Source organism: Bos mutus, chromosome 11, assembly GCF_027580195.1.
Source record: "Bos mutus isolate GX-2022 chromosome 11, NWIPB_WYAK_1.1, whole genome shotgun sequence".
NCBI lineage: Eukaryota > Metazoa > Chordata > Mammalia > Artiodactyla > Bovidae > Bos > Bos mutus.
In genome coordinates this window covers 95581990-95604029 of record NC_091627.1, presented here as the reverse complement: position 1 = coordinate 95604029, position 22040 = coordinate 95581990, and the positions used below count along the sequence as shown (strand labels likewise).

General features: G+C 41.6%; 2 protein-coding genes across 2 annotated transcripts in view; one reads left to right on the top strand and one right to left on the bottom strand.

Annotated features, from left to right (window-relative positions):
- Positions 1-831: 831 nt before the first annotated feature.
- Positions 832-2546, top strand: NAT8 (N-acetyltransferase 8 (putative)). Its single transcript, XM_070380172.1, has one exon. The coding sequence runs from the start codon at positions 1728-1730 to the stop codon at positions 2451-2453; it is 726 nt and encodes a 241-aa protein (XP_070236273.1). The 5' UTR covers positions 832-1727; the 3' UTR covers positions 2454-2546.
- A 1036-nt stretch (positions 2547-3582) lies between these two features.
- The window catches only part of ALMS1 (ALMS1 centrosome and basal body associated protein), a 186417-nt gene continuing 167959 nt past the window's right edge, over positions 3583-22040 (bottom strand). Inside the window, 8 exon segments of the mRNA XM_070379810.1 lie at positions 3583-3648; positions 4861-4960; positions 7905-7968; positions 11967-12150; positions 12873-13102; positions 13543-13746; positions 15781-15846; positions 15849-15897. Coding sequence (XP_070235911.1) covers positions 3604-3648; positions 4861-4960; positions 7905-7968; positions 11967-12150; positions 12873-13102; positions 13543-13746; positions 15781-15846; positions 15849-15897 — 942 coding nt within the window. The 3' untranslated portion in view covers positions 3583-3603.

The following is a 22040-nucleotide window of genomic DNA, read 5'->3' as shown; positions in this document are numbered from 1 at the left end:
AAGGCACCCCCTCAACACTGACACAACCTGCTGGACACACAGCTCAGTGGGCAGTGACACCTTTGAGCAAAATAAGAAAAAGATGCCTTTTCCTTTGGTCAGACTCAGCTCTGTGCCAGGGCTCGTGGATTGTAGTTCCCGCAAGCCTTCCTTGACAAGGTGATCTTGTAAAGTGAGCACCTGCGTATCTGTATCCAGAGGCCCTTCTGCTTGGACCGCTGCACTAGCCTCTGGGGGGCAGGGGGATATAGACTTCTATTCCGGGTCCTTTCAGTCCATTTTCCACAGGTCACCAGAATCACACACACATATCACACAACTCACCGCTACCTCTGGTTATGTTACGCCCCAGCTAAAAGAACAGCAGCGGGCTCCTGATGTTCTTAAAACAGAGCCCAAACTTTGTAACCTGGATGATATGCCCTGCATGGCCTCACCCAGCTGTGAAGGACCTTATGTACTGATCCAGCAGAACTGGACTCTGGCCTGTGATGACAGAGTGCAGGGTGAGGGGCGAATGCTCCAGGGTCATTGCAGGTGTACGGTGGGGCCAAGCATGGACATCAGAGAGCACCAAGGTGCCAGGTGAACTGCCATGGTTGGGGGTGTAGGCCAGCCACAAGGGCAAGGACCCCTGAGCTGTTCCAAACCCTGCGTGACCCCTCCAGGCTAATTCCCCAGAGTTCAGAGAACCAAGAATGGGCTTCGTGCTCTATCATGGCCCAGCCCCTTGAGCTTGGGCTTTATGATTAACAAATATTCAGAAGCCAGCCAATGAGGACCCGGGCCCCAGAAGTAGGACAGGCCCTGCAGTCTCTCCTGGATGCCAGTCGGATGCTGAGGACAGAGGCCAGGCAGAGGCTGCCCTGGACACTCCAGGTTCTTGTGACAGCAGGTGAGAGGACATGGGTGGAAGGACTGCTCTCAGGTGTGGCCTGGAGCTCCAGACTCGCCTGGCCTTCAAGGCTGGACTGCTTTTGGCGTTACGCCTCATGCCCCCTCAGCAGCCTGAGAATCTGCAATCAAGGGGGAAGGAACATTTGCTGTTTCCAACTGCTTGGAAACACAGGCTTCCCTCAGTGTATGGGCCCTGAGAGAGGGACCAAGAGGAGGACGCATGCGTGGCTGCTGCAGGGAGCGCCAGTGTATGGAGAAACTGAGACGAGGGCTAGGGAACGGGGAAAGACGGGAGGACACTTTACAATCAGAGCTTTGTTTATGCTATTTCATTAAACCCTCTGAACAACTTCTGAAGGCAGATTCTTAGGGATTATATAACATGCCCAAGATCATGCATGAAGCCATGATCAAATGCAGGTCTTTCGGACTCTACACCTTCTCCCAGTCGCTGTGGCCTACTTCCTCTTGGGTAGAAGCAGAGACACATCTTTGAGCAGGGTCTCCCTGGTTCTGCTAAGTGGGCCACTCACATGGCTTCCTCTTTCTGCCCCAGGGCTGCTGGGCAAGCATAAAGGGGCACCTAGGTCTTTCCTGGTGGCTCAGATGGTAAAGCAATGCAGGAGACCTGGGTTCAATCCCTGGGTTGGGAAGATCCCCTGGAGAAGGAAATGGCAACCCACTCCAGTATCCTTGCCTGGAGAATCCCATGGACAGAGGATCGATAGGCTACAGTCCATGGGGCCGCAGAGTAGGACACGACTGAGCGACTTCACTTTCACTTTCAGGTCTCTCTTGAACTTCGAGATCCAGACAACCAGAAGTCTTCTATGGCTCCTTATCACATCCGCAAATACCAGGATAATGACCGCAAATGGGTCATAGACTTGTTCTCTAAGGCGATGGCTGAGCACATTCCTACCACCTTCCGCCACATCCTGAAGCTGCCCCAAACCCTTGTGCTCTTGCTTGGGGGACCCCTTGCCCTATTCCTAGTCTCTGGCTCCTGGGTCCTGGCCTTCGTGGCCAGCCTCGCCCTCTTTGCTGCCCTGAGGTTCCTTGCCAAATACCCCTGGAAGCAGTTTAAAGTCATGTCTTTGCACACAGACTTGTCTGACATCACTAAATCTTACTTCAGTGAGAGTGGCTCCTGCTTCTGGGTGGCTGAGTCTAAGGGACAGGTGGTAGGCATAGTGGGAGCACTGCCTGTTAAGAAACCCATCCTGCAGAAGAAGCAGTTGGAGCTGCTTCACCTATGTGTGGCCCCTGAGCACCAAGGTCAAGGGATAGCCAAAGCCCTGGTCAGGACTCTCCTCACATTTGCACGAGACCAGGGCTATGGTGAAGTGGTCCTTACCACCAGCTTGCTGCAGCACTCTGCCCAGGCCCTTTACCAGCACCTTGGCTTCCAGAAGATGAGCCAGTTTTTCTTATCCACAAGCTGGAGGCTAATTTCTATCTCTCAAATTTCAATTTACCTACTGCCTCCCCTCTGCTCAGGTCTCTCAGGCACTGGAGCAGGGAGGGGGCCTGTGATCTGTTTTCTAGCAGATTAGTCAGGAGGAATCTTCTCTGCTGCAGAAACAGGCAGCCCCTGAAGTCTCAGTGTGATGGCAGGGTAAAAGCTTATTGCTTGTTCGCGCAGGCACTGGTGGTGGGGTGGCCCTGCTCCATTCAGTCTTTTGGGATTGCTACTGTTTCATTTATCTAATGCCAACAGATTGTTGCGTGAAAAACTACCACAAAACAATAATAAACCTTTTTCTTTGGCTCATGAGTCTGTGGGTCAGCAGCTTAGGCTGGGTTTCCCCTTTGGTGTCCAGGTGTCATGCTGGGGACCCTCCCCACTTTCAGTGAACAGAAATGCAAAATCATATGAAGAGGGCGTGGAGAAGGCGTGTGAGAAGAATCCACATGAGAAGGACTGGGGCCAATGATGCCGTCAATCTGTCATGGTCCCCAAGGTCTCTGCTGAACGGGAGAAGGCAGCCAGTGACAGGACTAGACCTAGAAGTGGCACCACCTGCGGCTCACTGGCCAGGACCAGGTCGTGATTTAAATCCAGCTACTGTTGTCTCCTGAGCTGTGCCTCTAAAAGCTAGCGGCCCTGAGGGAAGTTGGAGTGAGGCTAGGATGTGGCTCTGGACCCAAGGTGCCTGTGTCTGCCGAGTCTCTCTGGCTACTCAATGGCTACCTAAGCAGACACTGTCTCCACAGAATCAACAAAAGGGCTCTCACTACATTACATGGCATTTCTAAAGAAAGACCACATTTTATCTAACAGCCCATTTCCCTTGACTGGCACTTTTAGACTGAAGTCTCCCACACACCCCTGGAAACACTGCATAGCTCCTGGCACCTCTCCAGATGGAAAATAAAAAACCTTCTGCTGCTTGCTTTACTATGAGTCATCAGAAGTTATTTATTTTCTATAAAAACACATACAAAAAGGGACTTACTCTTGGCTAGAAGTAAGGTAGTATCATTGTAACAAATATCCTTGTGGGTAAGGCCACTGTGGAGAAAGTACTGCTCCTAAACCATTAATAATCTTAGTCATTCTACCCAAGACTCTTTAGAAGGTAACTATTTCTACATTACACATGGACGACAAGCTTTATTAAACCAGACTCATAAAAGTAAGGATTATGTTCCTCCAAGCTGATAAAATATAATTCCAAGGCGCTGAGGAAAATACTCTTTATTTCAGTCCCAAGGAACTTTTCTCCCCAAGAGTTGATTGGTCACTTTCTGTAGAAGAAAAGAAAGGGAAGAAAGAAGTTAGATATTCTTGCCATCAGAGGCAGACAGCCACTCCTCACCCTAGATGTGCTGCTGAAGAGACCAGTGTGGTTCTCCCAAACCTTATCTTTCCCAGCTTCAGAAGATATGGTAATTATAGTAAAAAAATACTTCCTCAAGTGTTTAGGAAAGACCATCTACAGTCTGTTATAGTCTACACAGAAACATTACATTAATATAATCCTAACAGACTAATCCGTCCGTCAGTTCACACACAGCGCAAGGAGAAGCCTGGCCTCGGGACGCTGGCGCACCACCCGCGGCGCAGCAGCGCCCGCGCCTCGCACTTGAGCGAGCCCAGCCCGAGCCGCGGCGCACGCTCCAGGAGCAGCTCTCCAATCCCACACGGGTCTCGCACGAACTCGTCTCTCGGTTCCTGACTTTCAGAGTCCTCTGAGGGTGAAACAAGGGGGTTGGGAAAGAAATGAGAACACCTGAAGGACCTAGACCTTCAGGTCCATCTGCTTTCTCAAGGAATTAATTGGCAGCAAGTCCCCTGGCCTGTGAGGTTCTGGGACTTGTAGCACCATTGATTCTACTGGGGCTATGGGTAGGAAATGGTGGTGGCGTCAAAGCCCCGCGTCCCCAAACTACCGACTTGTATGCTACACTTGGACATTTTCCAATTTATCTGAAAAGCTCTAATGGTATATGATTTACCTATAAGGGACATAAAACTACCATTTGGGACTCAAATGAAAGCCCAACAATTCTGAAGGATGTGGGGATTTCCAGCATGGCATGTAAACGGACACCTAAGCATGAAATTCGGTTTCACTCCGAATGTGTCTGGAAGGTGACTTATTTATCTACTGAATAATTTTAAAAAATTAAAAAAAAATTTTTTTTTTGGCCACACCACGCAGCATGCGTGATCTTGGTCCCCAACCAGGGATTGAACCTGTGCCCCTACAGTGGGAGCACAGAGTCTCAAACACACTGGACCTCTAGGGAAGCCCCTGAAAGGAGCCGTTTTTAGATTTGCCTTTTTAGATCTTCAGATTTGAAATCTAGTTACAGATGCTTTTGTCTTCTAAATTTCAGTGGTGGTACATGTATTTATTAGCTTAAGTTCACTCTCCAAATTCGGCTAATTCAAACAGGTCTCGATTTCTCTTTCCCCTGGTCAACCTCATCAATCCTGCTCTAGGACCGACTGACCTTTTTATACAGCTGGGCTCGCAGCCGGTACGACTTATATTCTGATCTCCTCTTTTCTTCTTCTCTCTTTTTCTGTACTTCAGGAAGCTGTTCATAAATCCTTAGAAATGGTACCAGTGGAAAGATAGAAAGCAGTGAGGTTACTGAGCACAGAGGCACACAATCACTTCTCCCCACATCTCCTAAGCTCTGCCACTCTCTAGGCACTCAGTCCCTCAGACAGGCTGTGGGCCTGTTGTGGGCCCAGCTTCCTGTTAGACACTTGGACATAAAGAACCCTGGCCTAGGGTGTTCAAGATCTGGGAAGAGACACAGATAAACAAAAACATAATAAAATCCTGATGATAGTGGTCACTTCTGGGAAAGGAGTGGAATAAAGGGTGCAGATGGACTTCTTGGCACTCTATATGCACAAATGTATGGTTTCAATATAACGACTACGTAATACTACCATACTTCTAAAGATGAAAAATAATGCAAAAAAGTACAATGGGTCATATCTACAAAATGCTCCGCAGGGTTATAGGAAATGGAAAAAACTTATTCTGACGGAAGGAGGTCAATGAAGACGAAAAGGAATAAGTTTGAGGTGGGTCTTGAAGAAGTTAGGAGTAGAAAGGAGATGGGAGGAGAAGGGAGTGTTGGTAAGAATGGAGTCAAGGTTTCATGGAGACAGTGCAGGGGAAACAGATGGGGTGAAGGTCTCGTAGTCAAGTGAAAATCTTGGGCTCTGTCCATCACGGATTGGATGCCACTGATTTTAAAGAACCATGTTTTGAGGAACAGGATCAAAGATACATTTGATATATACACTTTAATTGGAAATAATCTAAATTTCCAACAAGAAAACAAATAAATTATGGACTATAATAAAATTATTACAAAGCACGAAATGTTTTAAATAGCTTTTACAATATGGGAAAACATTTACAATACTCACAATATAGTGTTAAGCAAAATAAAACAAGCTACAAACTTTTGTATATAGTATGATCAACCATTTGGGGAAAAAGAAGTATTGCATTGGCCAAAAAGTTCCTTCAGTTTTAAAGTGAGAATAAAAGACACGCTTTTCATTTTCACTAAGAACTTTGTTGAACAGTGTATTCACTGTTTTGTTCTACGATCTTCTGCCATTTTCCAGGCAACTTCATAATTCCATCCTCCCAAAACTTTATCTTTTTGAGCAAAGAACTGTTTCAGGTGCCTTTCACAGTCTTCCAGGGAATTGAGAAATTTTCCATTAATTTTATAAAGACCAGAATAAATGTAAATCTGAAGGTGCAATGTCTGGGGAAAACGGCAGATGAATCAAAACTTCCCAGCCAAACTGTAACAGTTTTTTCTTGGTCAACAAAGAAACATGCGGTCTTGTGTTATTCTGATGAAAGATTATGTGTTTTGTGTTGACTGATTCAACAGAATTAGTCTGACTCAATTTTCCGCGAGTGTTGCTTTCAGTTGGTCTAACTGGGAGCAGCACTTGTTGGAATTAATTGTTTGGTTTTCGAGAAGCAGTTCACAGTAAAGGACTCCCTTCCGATCCCACCATATATACAACATCACCTTCTTTGGATGAAGATTGGACTTTGGTGTGGTTGGTGGTTCATTTTGCTTGCCCCATGATCACTTCCTTTCCATATTATAGTACAGTATCCACTTTTGATCACCCATCACAATTTGTTTTAAAAAACAGAATGTTTTTGTTATGTTTAATAGAGAATCACATGCAGAAATATGGTCAAGGAGGTTTTTTTCACTTAACTTATGTGGAACCTAAACATCAAAGTGATTAACATAACCAAGCTGGTGCAAATGGTTTTTAAAGACTCAACATTTGATTTGGATATACTGAATACATTGGCTGTCTCTGCTGAGGTATAATGTTGATTGTTCTCAATGTCTCAATTTGATCAAGATCAACTTCAACTGATCAATCCCATCACCTGTGGAACTTCCAGCAAGAAATCTCCAGCATGAAATGAAACTTTGTAAACTACTTTTGATACATTCGATAAGTCACAGCACCTTCTCCATATATTGCACAAATCTTTTTCTGCACTTCAGCTGTGTTTTTATCCCTTTTGAAATAATAAAGTATAATATACTGAAAATTTACTTTTTCTTCCATCTTCAATATTAAAATGGATACACAAAAATTCACCAATTTTGATAAGTTTTAAAATGCATTCTGATATGACAGACAGTTGTCACAATACAACCTAACAAAACTGTTTTGAAAGAAGTTAAAGACAAGTAAGTGCTGCTAGAGCCATCTTCTGGAAAATACTGAATTTTTGCCAACCCACTATATGCATCTATGTAAACACAAATACTTTTTTTAAAAGACTACAAATGGTGGCAGTGTACACATGATTCTGAAACTTTATTTCAAGTTTCAAACTTTATTTAGCTACAAGCCTAATGTGTTGTATCTATCTCTTATTATATTGGATACAATTCCTAGAAAAAGAGCCCCAAATAAATATTTACTTTTATTTCAAAATATTTTTATTTATATTTAAGTTTCTAACAAAAACAAGCCTGACTAAAACATAAAAATTCATGACTGCTGCTGCTGCTAAGTCACTTCAGTCGTGTCCGACTCTGTGTGACCCCGTAGACGGCAGCCCACCAGGCTCCCCCGTCCCTGGGATTCTCCAGGCAAGAACACTGGAGTGGGTTGCCATTTCCTTCTCCAATGCATGAAAGTGAAAAGAGAAAGTGAAGTCACTCAGTTGTCTCTGACTCTAGCGACCCCATGGACGGCAGCCTACCAGGCTCCTCCGTCCATGGGATTTTCCAGGCAAGAGTACTGGAGTGGGGTGTACACTCTTTGTATTTTTTATATATGAGGCATCCATACCATGATCTGCTAATTTTCATTTCCATTTTAGAACCATAAGTGAGAAACTGTTTTTATAGCTAATTTGCTCATAATGTTGTAACTAGAGCATAATGCCTTTATTCTGGGCCAAGCTATAGCTCCTGACCATTCGGGGCCTGATTTATACTTTTATAGTTACTTATTCTTTTGGCCTTACCGTTTAGACCTCTGAATCATTTCCTTCTTTCCAACAGGCCTTTTCTTTTGGGCTGCCAGGAAGCCTAAGCAAGAGAAGAGATTTCTTTAGTGGATTGTGCCATTTTTTCTTTGAAGTGAAGTATAGTTGATTTACAGTATTATGTAAGTTTAAGGTGTACAACATAGTTATTCACAATTTTTAAAAACTATACCCTGTTTATAGTTATAAAATATTGGCTCTATCCTCTGTGCTATACAATACCTTCCTGTAGCTTGCTTATGTCTGAATCCCCAGTCCCTATCTTGACCCTCTCCTCTTCCCTTTCCCCACTAGTATAACCACTAGTTTGTTCTCAATATCTGTGAGTCTGTTTCTTTTTTCTTATATTCTTTAGTTTGTTGTATTTTTTAGATTCCATATACAAGTGATATAATACAGTATTTGTCTGACTTAATTCACTAAGCATAATAACCTCCAGATTACTCCATGCTGTTCCAAATGGCAAAATTTGATTCATTTTTATGGTTGAGTATCAAGTGGTATCACCAAACCACACCTAAAAACTGTGGACCTGTTTCCATACCAGACCCTGAGAGCTGGACATTTGACCTGATTTATCTCTGTGTTCATTTCAAAAGCACCTGGCATTTGGCAGAGATGTTTTGCAGCTGTGCTTTGGGAGATACATGTTTTGAGAGATATATAGTGGTCAACTGCCCCAAACCATTTCTGACTTGACCACAAGAACAAGCCTGCGTGGATGCAACCTGGAAGTGTTCAAAAGTGACTTTTGCTTCATGCTAAGGTCTCTGTCCAAAGGGGGCATTTATACTCGTCTAGGCATAAAGTTCCAAAGAATAGCAAGGAGAGATAAGAAAGCCTTCCTCATGATCAGTGCAAAGAAATAGAGGAAAACAATAGAGTGGGAAAGACTAGAGATCTCTTGAGAAAAGTAGAGATACTAAGGGAACCTTTCATGCAAAGATGGGCTCAATAAAGTACAGAAATGGTATGGAACTGACAGAAGCAGAAGATATTAAGAAGAGGTGGCAAGAATACACAGAAGAACTGTACAAAAAAGACCTTCATGACCCAGTTAATCACGATGGTGTGATCACTCACCTAGAGCCAGACATCCTGGAGCGTGAAGTCAAGTGGGCCTTAGAAACCATCACTACGAACAAAGCTAGTGGAGGGGATGGAATTCCACTTGAGCTCTTTCAAATCCTAAAAGATGATGCTGTGAAAGTGCTGCAACTCAATATGTCAAGAAATTCGGAAAACTCAGCAGTGGCCACAGGACTGGAAAAGGTCAATTTTCATTCCAATCCTAAAGAAAGCCAATGCCAAAGAATGCTCAAACTACTGCACAATTGCACTCATCTCACATGCTAGTAAAGTAATGCTCAAAATTTTCCAAGCCAGGCTTCAGCAATATGTGAACCGTGAACTTCCAGATGTTCAAGCTGGTTTTAGAAAAGGCAGAGGAACCAGAGATCAAATAGCCAACATCCACTGGATCATCGAAAAAGAGAGTTCCAGAAAAACATCTACTTCTGCTTTATTGACTATGCCAAAGCCTTTGACTGTGTGGATCACAATAAACTGGAAAATTCTGAAAGAGATGGGAATACCAAACCACGTGACCTGCCTCTTGAGAAACCTGTATGCAGGTCAGGAAGCAATAGTTAGAACTGGACATAGAACAGACTGGTTCCAAATAGGAAAAGGAGTACGTCAAGGCTGTATATTGTCACCCTGCTTATTTAACTTATATGCAGAGTACATCATGAGAAACGCTGGGCTGGAGGAAGCACAAGCTGGAATCAAGATTGCTGGGAGAAATATCAATAACCTCAGATATGCAGATGACACCACCCTTATGGCAGAAAGTGAAGAGGAACTAAAGAGCCTCTTGATGAAAGTGAAAGAGGAGGGAAAAATTTGGCTTAAAGCTCAACATTCAGAAAACTAAGATCATGGCATCTGGTCCCATCACTTCATGGCAAATAGATGGGGAAACAGTGGAAACAGTGGCTGACTTTAATTTTGGGGGCTCCAAAATCACTGTGGATGGTGACTGCAGCCATGAATTTAAAAGACACTTACTCCTTGGAAGGAAAAAAATTATGACCAACCTAGACAGCATATTAAAAAGCAGAGACATTACTTTGCCAACAAAGGTCTGTCTAGTCAAAGCTATGGTTTTTCCAGTGGTCGTGTATGGATGTGAGAGTTGGACTATAAAGCTGTGCGCCAAAGAATTGTTGCTTTTGAACTGTGGTGTTGGAGAAGACTCTTGAGAGTCTATTGGACTGCAAGAAGATCCAACCAGTCCATCCTAAAGCAGATTAGTCCTGGGTGTTCATTGGAAGGACTGATGTTGAAGCTGAAACTCCAATACTTTGGCCACCTGATGTGAAGAGCTGACTCATTGGAAAAGATCCTGATGGTAGGAGGGATTGAGGGCAGGAGGAGAAGGGGACAACAGAGGAGGAGACGGTTGGATGGCATCACTGACTCAATGCACACGAGTGTGGGAAGACTGTGGGAGCTGATGATGGACAGGGAGGTCTGGCGTGCTGCGGTTCATGGGGTCGCAAAGAGTTGGACAGGATGGAGCGACTGAACTGAACTGAGGCACAATCTTTACCATGTGCAAAGGACCATGGAGGACTGTGCATGCCCTGGCTGCCCCTGAAAATCTCCGCCCCTTTCCTCAAGCCCTAATCAACCTATCTGCCTCCTAATCCTCAATTCCCTTACTCCGCTTCTCTTTAGAACACGAGCTCTACTGGGACTTCCCTGGCAGCCCAGTGGTTAAGACTTCACCTTCCAGTGCAGGGGGTGAAGTTCAGTCTCCGGTTGGGGAGCTAAGATCCCACATGCCTCTCGGCCAAAAACCAAAACATAAAACAGAAGCAATATTGTAATGAATTCAATAAAGATTTTAAAAATGGTTCACATTACAAAAATCTTTAAAGGAAAAAACAAACAAAAACATGAGCTCTCCATTCTCCATTCCATGATCAGCTAATGTTCTGCTATGCTGAGCCTGGTCTCATTCAATTGACAACTGTGACTCTGGGCAAAGGATCCATTGAGGGGATCCTGACCCTTAGGGGATTGGTAACAGAGGACTGTGTCTTAAGAAGGAAGAATGTGTTGCTCAGGAACTGAGAGGGAGCAGCTAGGGCTTTGTGCCCCTACCCTGAGCTGGCAGTGCAGGCTGGTGAGCAACGGCAAAGCCAGGGTTAGACGATGATGACTATGACAGCGGCCTAAGGCTCCTGAAGACACAATGCTGTGGCACAGACTAAGCAGTGAGAATTGAAACACTGACCTGTTTACAGGTAAGGCAGTGATGAAAGCATTAGGGAGTACTTTACAGTGTTCACAGCTTTCGCATATTATTTTATTGAGATATTACATCTAGCATAATTGTTACGAGCACAGAGTCTAGCACCAGCCCACCTGGGTTCAAATCCGTTTGGGCAAGGTACTTAATCTCTCTTTGCCTCAGTTTTCTTATTTGTGAAACAGGGATATTAATAGTATCCACCCCATAGAAGTGTTATAAACATTAAATAAGAATAATGTCTGAGCAAAACACAAGAGCTCTGTAAGTATTTATTATTACCCTTTGAGGGAAGCAAGCCCCGTCAAAACATTATACTTTTGGAACTAACTTGTTCATGGTGACAGAGCTGGTTTTTAAAAACATTATTCTCAGGAATTCCCTGGTGGTACAGTAGTTAGGACTCCACATTTTCACTGCCGGGGACCTGGGTTCAATCCGTGGTCAGGGAACTAAGATTCTGCAAGCTAAGTGCCCATTCTCACTGCACACTCTCATTTTTAAGATGTAGTGACAGGGCAAGATTAACTGTGCTTTTCTGGATCATGGAAGTGCTGAGAGCTTAATTAGGCAGGTTCTGTTATGTAAGGAGATTTGAGCCTCAACAAGCAAAAAGTCACTTTCTGAACTGTAACTGGCCTGGCATTGAGCAGTGCTGCCTTGCATGAAGCAGACCTTGCCCTCTCTACCAAGTAACAGGAGAGTGAACAGGCAGAGCGTACCTCTCTTACGGAGCAGGTGCACGGGGTCCCGGTAGCCCTGCCAGTCCTGCACGGTGTTGAACAGTGCCTCCCGCTCACCCTGTAACATATTCTGCAGCTTCCTCTCCTGGACTATTAACTTCAGGCGCTTTATCCGCTCCCCAGAGCGGGAGATGAAGTCCGGTCTGTGAAGCTGAAGTGATTCCTGAGGAGAAGAAAAAGCCCCCCAACCTCATATTAATGATGCAGTCTTTTCTCCAAAGGCCTACAAAAACAGTACCTGCCCAGCAGGTTTGGAAAGCCTATTTGTAACTTACAGAAAATACCTAGAGCTGAAGGATGATCGAACAACTCCCTGAGTAGGAGAATTCCAGTAGGAAAATCAGAGGGATCAAAGAAATGCCTTTGGAATAAATCAAGAACTAAGATTACGGCAATTACAACTCTCCCCAATGTGGATGGGATAAAGTTTGGCTCACTGTGCGATTTTAAATTTCCCTTCAAAGAAATACATCATTAAATAACATTTTCTTTGGGTCCCAAGTATTTATAAAAAAGAGACTTGGTGCCTTTTAAACCCTGTGCTAAGTAGAAATAGGAGTTATATAAATGGAGGAACAAACATAAGCCTGATGCAAACATCAGGCCTCTACTACACTCCCCGTGCAGGTATCTATCTACAAAACCCAATGAGTAGCTACACAACATCTTCGCTTCTATTGCCTTGCCCCTCTCAGATACTGAGGGTGATATGTGATTTATACTACTAATAGTAAGGCAGCCTTTGATTAATGAGTGTGAGAACAGATGAACTGTGGAAGTGCCCGAAACAAGGGTCACATGACTATACTTCAGAATGCCAAGTCACAGGTTTACCCTTTCTTCCTCCCTAAACATACAGCTAAAATTAATTCAACCTTACTGTACCTGGAGGGTTGCTCTCACAAATGGCTTCAGCGGCTCTTTGCCTGGGCCAGCTAGAGAACTGTGGCTGTCCATGTGCTGTCCCTGCCAGTTCTGTTCCCGCAGTGGCTCCCTCCAAGGTTTGGTGTTGGTTATTGGTGCAAACCAGGAGACACCAGGGCCATGAAGCTTGGGCATATTTTCCTTCTTAGGACCAGACTTCATATTTTCCACAGGAACAAACCATGAAACTCCTATAGGAGATATTTTTAAGAAAGAAAAAAGATTTTTCATTTTTCTCATCAGAAACATATGCATAATATAGGCTCTCAGGGAATCAGCTGTCAGGGGCCAGCAAAATGCCCTAGAGTCTGCTTAGTGCAGGTATATAGACTCTAACTGCAGCATTAAATACAGTCAGCCCTCTGTATACACGCATGCAGAATCCTTGCATTTGGGGGACAGTGCTAGGTCATTTTATATAAAAGACCTGAGCATCCATAGCCTTTGGTATTCAGGAGGGGTTCTCAATCCAAGCCCCTCCAGATATAGAGAGATGACTGTACTTTGAAAATGTGCCAAGGCGGTGCTGAGTGGTCAACATTAAGTTGTTTAGAAATGAAGAATCCTAGTGTTGCAAGAGAACAGAAATTCACAAGTTTTTCTACTAAGAAAGCAGGACTTAGAAACTGACCTTCACAGCAGGTCTTCTTGTTCTTCTTTAACTTTTTGTCCCCAAGATAACTGGTAAGGAGCCTCTTCTCTTCTATTTTTTCTTCTGACCAAGAAGTCACATCACTGTCCTCTTCTACTCTAGCCTCACTAGAACTTGGAGTTGGGAAAGTCATTCCAACATCTCGAGTGTTTTTTCTGACACCACTCACAATCTCCAAGTTACCTGAGGGTGAAGATCACAGACCTCTCTGAGAAAAGCCTTGAGATTTAGTTGGCAGATGCATTTAAGTCAGTAAATGAAAACTAAAAAAAAAAATTTAATCATTTATTTTCTATTCTGCAAAGAAAAAGTATTGAGATCTATAATCTTCATAACTACATCTGGTAAAATAGGGAATTCCCGAGTGGGCCAGTGGTTAGGGTTCAATGCTTCCACAACAGTGGGCACGGGTTTGATTCCTGGTCAAGGAACTAAGATCCCACATGCTGTGCAGTGTGGCCAAAAGAAAAAGTAAATAAATAAATCTGGTAAAATATTCAAAACAATCATCGGGACACATTTTTAACAAGTATCATCATGTAAAAATATTTGTTGAAGACAGTGCTCTGAATGAGTATAAGCAAAAAGACAATGCAAGCAGAGTTGAAAGGTGATATAAACCGTTTTGGAATCACATTATTTGATTTACTACATCAAGCGTCTTCAAAGTTTTATTGTAATTTCAAATATGTGAGTTATCTTATTTTTAAGAACAAATTTGAGTTGTATTTTCTCTTATTGCCATCAGAAAGAATCCTAAACTATGATAAGTGATATACATCTTTTTCTTATTATGATGTCTGCATAAAGAATGGTAGTTTCACTGCTGCCTAAACTATTACCACTAGAGTTAAGTTTTTTTTTTATTCCACTTCAGTAAATTAAAAAAATTTTAAGGTTTCCGAACCGCAGGCTACTGACTCCTCTTGGGTGGGGTAAAAGGCTTTGAGAGAGAGAAGAGAAGGAAGATGAAGGTAGAGAGATGGAGATGTGTGTGTCTGTGGGAGGAGTTCACTTCTGTCAGTTTAGATATTAGAGGGAAAGAACTACTAATATGGATTCACTGGGAAAAAGATTTCAGTTCTGATCCCAAGTAAGAAGGACAGTAAATGCAGTCAACCAAGGTAAGGAAGAGGTTAACAGATGTAAAGACATGACTTGAAGGGAAAAATAATCAAGAGGCAGGTTTACTTCTGTTTTATAAAATCAAAAGATATAGGAAGTCATAAAGTGAAAGCCTCCTTCCCATTCCTGTTCTCCATTAAGTTTATAACCCTGTGATTCCAGAGAATTTTTGCACACATTCAAGCAATTCTCTTCATTTTTCAAATACATGTAGTAGCATGCTACATACAATTCTGTACTTTGCTTTTTTTTTTAATTATGTATCTTGGGGATCTTGACACATTAGTAGCAAAAGCTTCTTCATACTATGTAGGACTTCATTATGTTAGTCACTCAGTTGCATCCGACTCTTTTGCAACCCCATGGACTGTAGCCCACCAGGCTCCTTGGTCCATGGGATTCTCCAGACAAGAATACTGGAGGGGGGTTATCATTTCCTTCTCCAAAGACTTCATTATATGGATATACAATAATTTATTTAACAATTTAGCTACTGATGGACATCTAAGTTGATTTTACTTTAATGCTTATAATAAAACAATACTTCAGAGGTTAATTCTGTCATTAACTATTTGTCATTTTATACATTTGCACCACATATCTATAGGCTAAACTCCAAAAGTAAAAGTGTTGGGTCAAAGTAATTTTGATAGAAACTGCCAAGTTGTTAGTCATAAGGGTTGCACTCCCAACTTATACACCTCCTACAATGTACCTATTTCCATACATGCCTGCCCACAAACTTGCTATCAAATTTAAATTTTTGTCTGATAGGTGACAAATGGCATTTGAGTATATATTTTTTGTTAATTAAAAAAATTTACTTATGTATTTCTTTTTGGCTGTGCCAAGTTTTAATTGTGGTGAGCCAGCTCAATAGCTGCCCTGCAGCACGTGGGATCTCAGATCCCCGGGCAGTGATCGAACCCATGTTCCCTGCACTGCAAGGCAGATTCTTAACCACTGGACCACCAGAGAATATACTTGAGTACATTTTTAATCTTCATTTCTTTTATTGTGAGTGAGGTGAGTGTCTTATCACAGGTTTAAGAGCTACTTATGTTAATATTTCAATGAAAATGTTTAATTTACCTGCTTGTACGCCCTTATTTAACATATGTGCATTTTGCTTGTTGCAAAGGGTAGAGTTCGAGCTCCAAAACTACTGGTAGAAGATGAAACAGAGTCAGAAGAGACATGGTCCGTCACCTGGAAAAACAAAAGAGATCCTGTTATCACTACTTGTGGTCAAAGGCATAGTTACCTACAGAATAAGAAAATATACAAGTTACCAAGAGCCCTTTCCAATCCAGTTCAAATGGCTGAGATGACATTGCCAGGAAGCTTGCAGCAATGTGAACACACTACTCCATATTTTGTGATAGAGAGGTGGACGCTGTAGTTAGATAAGGGCTCAAGCTGTTTCAAGAAGCTAAGACAAGACTGGGTGTGTTCCCAGGGCTTGAAAACACTCTGAAGAGGGTGCTAGACAAAGATTAGCCTGGTGTGAGAATGAAATTCTGAAGTGACACTACCACAAAACTGGTAAGAAAGAGGGCAGAGGATAACTAAAGAGGCTGAGTGGTGAACTGCAGAGAGTGCTTTCCAATAAGATCCAACTTAGGCGTTTATTCAAGAATAAATGCCCAAAAGCTTAAAGGCCCTATGAGAAGTCCTGGATGTGAGGAATATTGCAGAAAGCACTTAAATATTTGAGCCCCAAAGGTTTTTTAGTTATATTCAGAGCAAGTAGAGCAATGAAGGGAGCTGATGGTGGAATGTTTGTGAATGACAAAGATTACCAAAATATAGTAAAAAAATTTTGATATAAAATGGTATTTCTTAAAACTGGTTCATCAGAACACTCTCCTGAGAAAGGGTCCTAACCCAGAACAATGAATTGGATGTTGTAAGTGAGGGGTCTGGGCATCCACATTTTGAATAAATGCCAGGTGCTTGTCTGATTAAGGACGTTTGGTAGAGTAAATTGAAGCCCAAGTCAGGAAAGGAAACAGAGCATCTCCTTCCCTGAGCTAGATAAACTATATTTCAGGATCTTCAGGGAACTTGCAACAGATCCTGCAGCAGAGGAACTATGTTAAATGTCTGGAGACAGGAAATTAATTTTTAAAAAGAATAGCATAGCAAACTGCAGGCTTTAAAAATGATGACCTGTATAATTCCAGAATGGATAACAAATTTGATTATTTGCAAGTATATGCAGGTTAAAAAAAAAAAGATCAGCAAATTTTAGCCAAGATTCACTAAAGCAGGCAGAATAAAACCCTGCCAGGTTAGCCTTTTTTTTCCTGGTAGATATGGTCATTTAACTGGTAGACCAGAAATATATAGCAGAGAACTAATTTGAATAAAACAACAAAAATTCTCATAGCATACTTGAGGGCAAGATGGAGTTACAGGGGCTGAAGGATAAGCTGATGGAACCAGCTTTCCCATATAAAACATCCAGAAGGGACTAAAGGGCTGTCAGGATCCCTAATAATAACAGGAATGATAGGCCAAATCAAACAAGGGATAATTGTAAAGCCTTATGCATCAGACAGGAAGAATGGCAATAACTTTGATACAGTAGAAAAGCCGTGAGTCTGGAGTCCAAATACCTAAACCAGTCTCAGATCTTCCCTTTACTAGCTGTCTCTTCTTGAGCAAGCCATAATCTCTGTTGCCAGTTTCCCCATCTAGAAAAGGGAACAGCTGCATTCCTGAAACTATGCAAGTGTTACAAAGAACAAATGACTTAGATGCAAAAAATGTAAAAAGCTAATATAAAATTAGGAGACAAAGATCATGTTAAACCAATATGTATGAAAGTGTGGTGAGGAAGATTTGACTGACTGGTAATACACTATAATTTTTCTGCAGCTGTTTTTTAAAAAAGGGGAGAATAATTTACACACTAAAATGGACTTCCAATATTAATTGTCAAATACAAAAAGCAAAGTTTGCTGCCACTTTTGTGAAAAGGGAAGAAAATATATGCAATATATAGTTACTTGCTTTTATGTATAAAATACCTGTGAAATAAAAGAACCCAGATTGGAAAGGAAGAAGTAAAATTTTTATTTGCAGATGACATGATGCTATCTGTAGAAAATACTAAGGAATCTACAAAGTATTAAAACAAATAAAAGTTTAGCCAGATTGTGGAATATAAGGTCAAAAAGATAAAAAATCAATTGTATGTCTATATTCTTGTCAATTGTATTTCTATATCCTGTTGCTGCTAAGTCACTTCAGTCGTGTCTGACTCTGTGTGACCCCATAGACGGCAGCCCACCAGGCTCCCCCGTCCCTGGGATTCTCCAGGCAAGAACACTGGAGTGGGTTGCCATTTCCTTCTCCAATGCATGAAAGTGAAAAGTGAAAGTGAGGTTGCTCAGTCATGTCCGACCTTTAGCATGGACTGCAGCCTACCAGGCTCCTCTGTCCATGGGATTCCAGCAAGGTGCAATCTGAAAATAAAATTAAGGAAACAAACTCCATTCACAGTAGCATCAACAAGAATGAAATATCAGCAAATAAATTTAACAACAGAAGTGCAAGACTTGTACAATGAAAACTATAAAACTTTGGTGGGAGAAATTAAAGGCCTAAATAAGTTGTGAGATATTTCATGTATGTGGAATGGACAAAAGATTTGAATAGATATTTTACCAAAGAAGATGTAAGAGTGGCCAATAAACATATGAAAAGATTTCAACACTATCAGTCATGAAGGAAACAAACTAAAGTCACGGTGTGACACCACTTTACACCCACTAGGATGGCTATCACCAAAAAGATGTGCAGTGCTAAGTGCTGACAGGGAAGCAGAGAAACTGGAACCTTCACAAGCTGCTGCTGAGAATGCAAAATGATACAGCTACTTTGGAAAACATTTTGGGATTTTTCTTAAAAACTAAACATAAACTTACCATATGACCCAGCAATTCCACTCCTAGGTATATACTCAAAAGAAATGAGTCCACATAAAAATTTTTGTGTCTACACAAAAACTTCTACACAAATATTTGTAGCAGTATTATTCATATTATCCGCCCCCAATCAAACAATGCAAATGTCCAACTGGCCATCAGACAAACAAAATGTGGTAGAGCCACACAATACTAATCAGCAATAAAAAGGAGTACTGATACATACTGTAAGGTGAATCCTGAAAATATCCGTAAGAAGCTAGATACAAAAGACTAGCTATTACGTAATTCCATTTATATGAAATATGCAGAAAAAAGGAATATGGGAGTTTGTCTTGGGCTGGGAATGTGAATTGGTTATAAACAGGTATGAGACTTGTCTGGGTGACAGAAGTGTTCTAAAGCTGAATTGTGGTGATGACTGCACAGCTCCGTAAACTTACTTCAATAAAGCTGTTTAAAAATTTAAAGATATGCAAGAACTAGTAATACTGAGTAACTCTGAAAAGATGGGTGCTTGGGGAACAGGAGAGGGAAGAGACTTTATCAAATACTTAATGTATTTTAAATTTTGTACCATGTGATTGTATTATCAGTTTAAAAAATGAGAATAAATTAAACAAAAATAAGGAAGTGTGGCAATAAAGGTTTAATGGCTTTGATGAGTCAATAGGAGTAAAGCATATGTTAGGCCATAGAAGTGTTCTAGTTTACAGAAAGTGAAAATTGAAGTTGCAGAGTCGTGTCCGACTCTGCAACCCCATGGACTGCTCCTCCATCCGTGGGATTTTCCAGGCAAGAGTACTGGAGTGGGTTGCCATTTCCTTCTCCACAGGATCTTCCCAATCCAGGGATCGAACTGGGTCTCCTGCATTGCAGGCAGATGCTTTACCCGTTTAGTTTACAGAGAGGAGGATGATAAATCTGCTGTCACTATCTGAGGCACACCATATGTAATTCAAAGCGACATGTTTAAATACAGGATATCAACAAATAGACCCAGAAGCTGCCAACTTAGGAAAGTGGAGTAGAAAGGATGACCTGTGAGAACTGCTTCAATGAGTGAAGACCTGAGAGAAAAACACTTCAGGGAAGGAAGTGGGGACCTGAGAAGTAGATTAGATCTCTTTCCTGTGCCTTCAGAGAGAACTGGGAACAGAGCCAGGAAATCTAACACAGGCAGATTTTGGATCTTTTTAAATTTTCAAAACCTTTGCCAACTGGTGCCTAGACAAATGAAATGAGATGCCAATGAGCAGTGAGTGAGTGGTGGAGCTGTGGAAGCAGAGGCTGGAGCACCTTATGGGGCAGAGGCAGCAAAGTGTGGATGGTCCTTCCCAAGAACGAGTCTGAGGACCTCCTGCACTTCCAAAGTACACGACTGGGCATGGTATGCACCGCTGGGTGTGAAAGAACAAGTGTTTACATCTGATTAAATGAGGAGTCTTGGTATGTGTGTCTGCTTCCACTTAAATCTTTCTGATTAAGTTCAGTCCTGTCTGTAAAAAGGTAAACATTTAAAAATAGAAAATAGTCTAAAAATAAATTCTTGCTCAACAAGATTTATCTAGTTAACTCTCTAGCGTGGTAAAAATCAAAAGGCTAGACAAAAACAAGTGTTTTCAAGGATGTGGAGAAATGAGAACCTTCACATATTGATGTTTAGAATGCAAAATGGTAACAATACTTTGCATAACAATCTGGTAGTCAGTCCTTCAGAGGGTTAAATATAGACTTACCATATGACCCAGAGTCTATCCACTCGTAGGCATATGCCCCAAAGAAATATAAGCTATGTCCACATAAAAACTTGTATATGGATGTTCACAGCAGCTCTGTTGATAGTAGCCCCACAGTGGAAGAAATCTAAATGTCCATTAACTAATGAACAGTTAAGTGAAATATGTATACTCATACAATGGAATATTATTTGGTCATACAAAGGAATGAATACATGCTACACTATAGATGAACTTTGAAAATATTAAGTGAAAGAAGCCAGTCACAAAAGATCACATATTATGTCCATTTACACGAAATATTTAAAATAAAGAACTCTAGAGAGAGAGGAAAAAAAAGCAGATTAGTAACATAGCCAGGGAAGGGGCAGGAAGTTGGAAGAAGTGACTGCTAATGTGTATATGGTAGGTATTGAAAACACCTTAAAATTGGGATGATGGTTGCACAGCTCTGTATATACTAAAACCCACTGAACTGTACACTTAAAATAGGTGAATTTTATGGTGTGTGAAACATCTCAAGAAAGCTATAAAATGTGTATATTTGTGTATGCAAACTGAAATACAAGCAGTTTATGAATAAAGATTTATCTTTATTTGGAGAAAAATTGCTGCTTATGCTTGGTGGTCTTGTATCTCCTGTTACTGAATCAGGGATACAAGAACAAAGGAAGGTACCAACAGTGTCATCTTCATATAACAGTGAACAGTCCTAACAAATGTGGGCACTGAATACTGTACATATGGCAGCACTGTATACACACTATGGCTAGAGCTAAGTGCAAACTGTGAGAATGATGCAGTCATGCCATGCTGACTTCCTCAAACAAGAATCACAATTCGAAGCCTTGCACTGTGTCTGACAATCTGTGCTGAGGACCCAACACAGGATAGAAGGCAATTTTTGCTGAATTCATTTACAGACGCTGTTGGTAACCCACAATAACCCACCTTCCTTAGTCCAAGGGAGAGTCTTAGGCAGCTCCTATAGTGGTCTCAGCATCCCTCATGGCCTGGAGGTGAATCAGCCCACTCAGTTCTCTGCAGTTGGGCTTACACATAAAGATTTAAATGACCACAAGTCAACTGACATTACCAGCTACCATGGTTTTTAAGCTTTCTGTTGCAGAGTTGAAAGGAGATACATACTGGCTGGCTTCTTCTGTTTTAATTTCTATTATTGTAAGAGTAAACTCACCTGTTGATGCCTGATTACAACTAAGAAAAAACTGCCACCATCTCAGAGATGTTTCAGGTTTTTTGTTGTACTTCTTAACTAAAATCTAGGTGAAATTCATTCCCATATTCATTGATCAGACACACCATCAGATAGACCCAGAAAAAAAAGGTTTTCAAGTAATTGCTTTTCAGGTGGAAACTGAGCTTAGGAAAATGTATCAAATGTAGGAAAAAGTCTATGTTTTCTTACACGACCTTCTACGGCTATTCTTCATGTATGAAGATTGTTATCGTTGACCTTCTGCCAGCAAGGTGCCTGCTGAGATACTTTTCTTTCAGAGTAATGGATTTACGCTAATTCATTTATAACTACTCTAGTACCAGAGATATACGTTGATAAAGCAGAGTCAAAATCAGAAATACAGTCAATAGCACCCAAAGACAGCCTTTCTTGTGAAAAGTTTTTAGATATGTGCAGCTCAAACTGGCAACTGTCAAT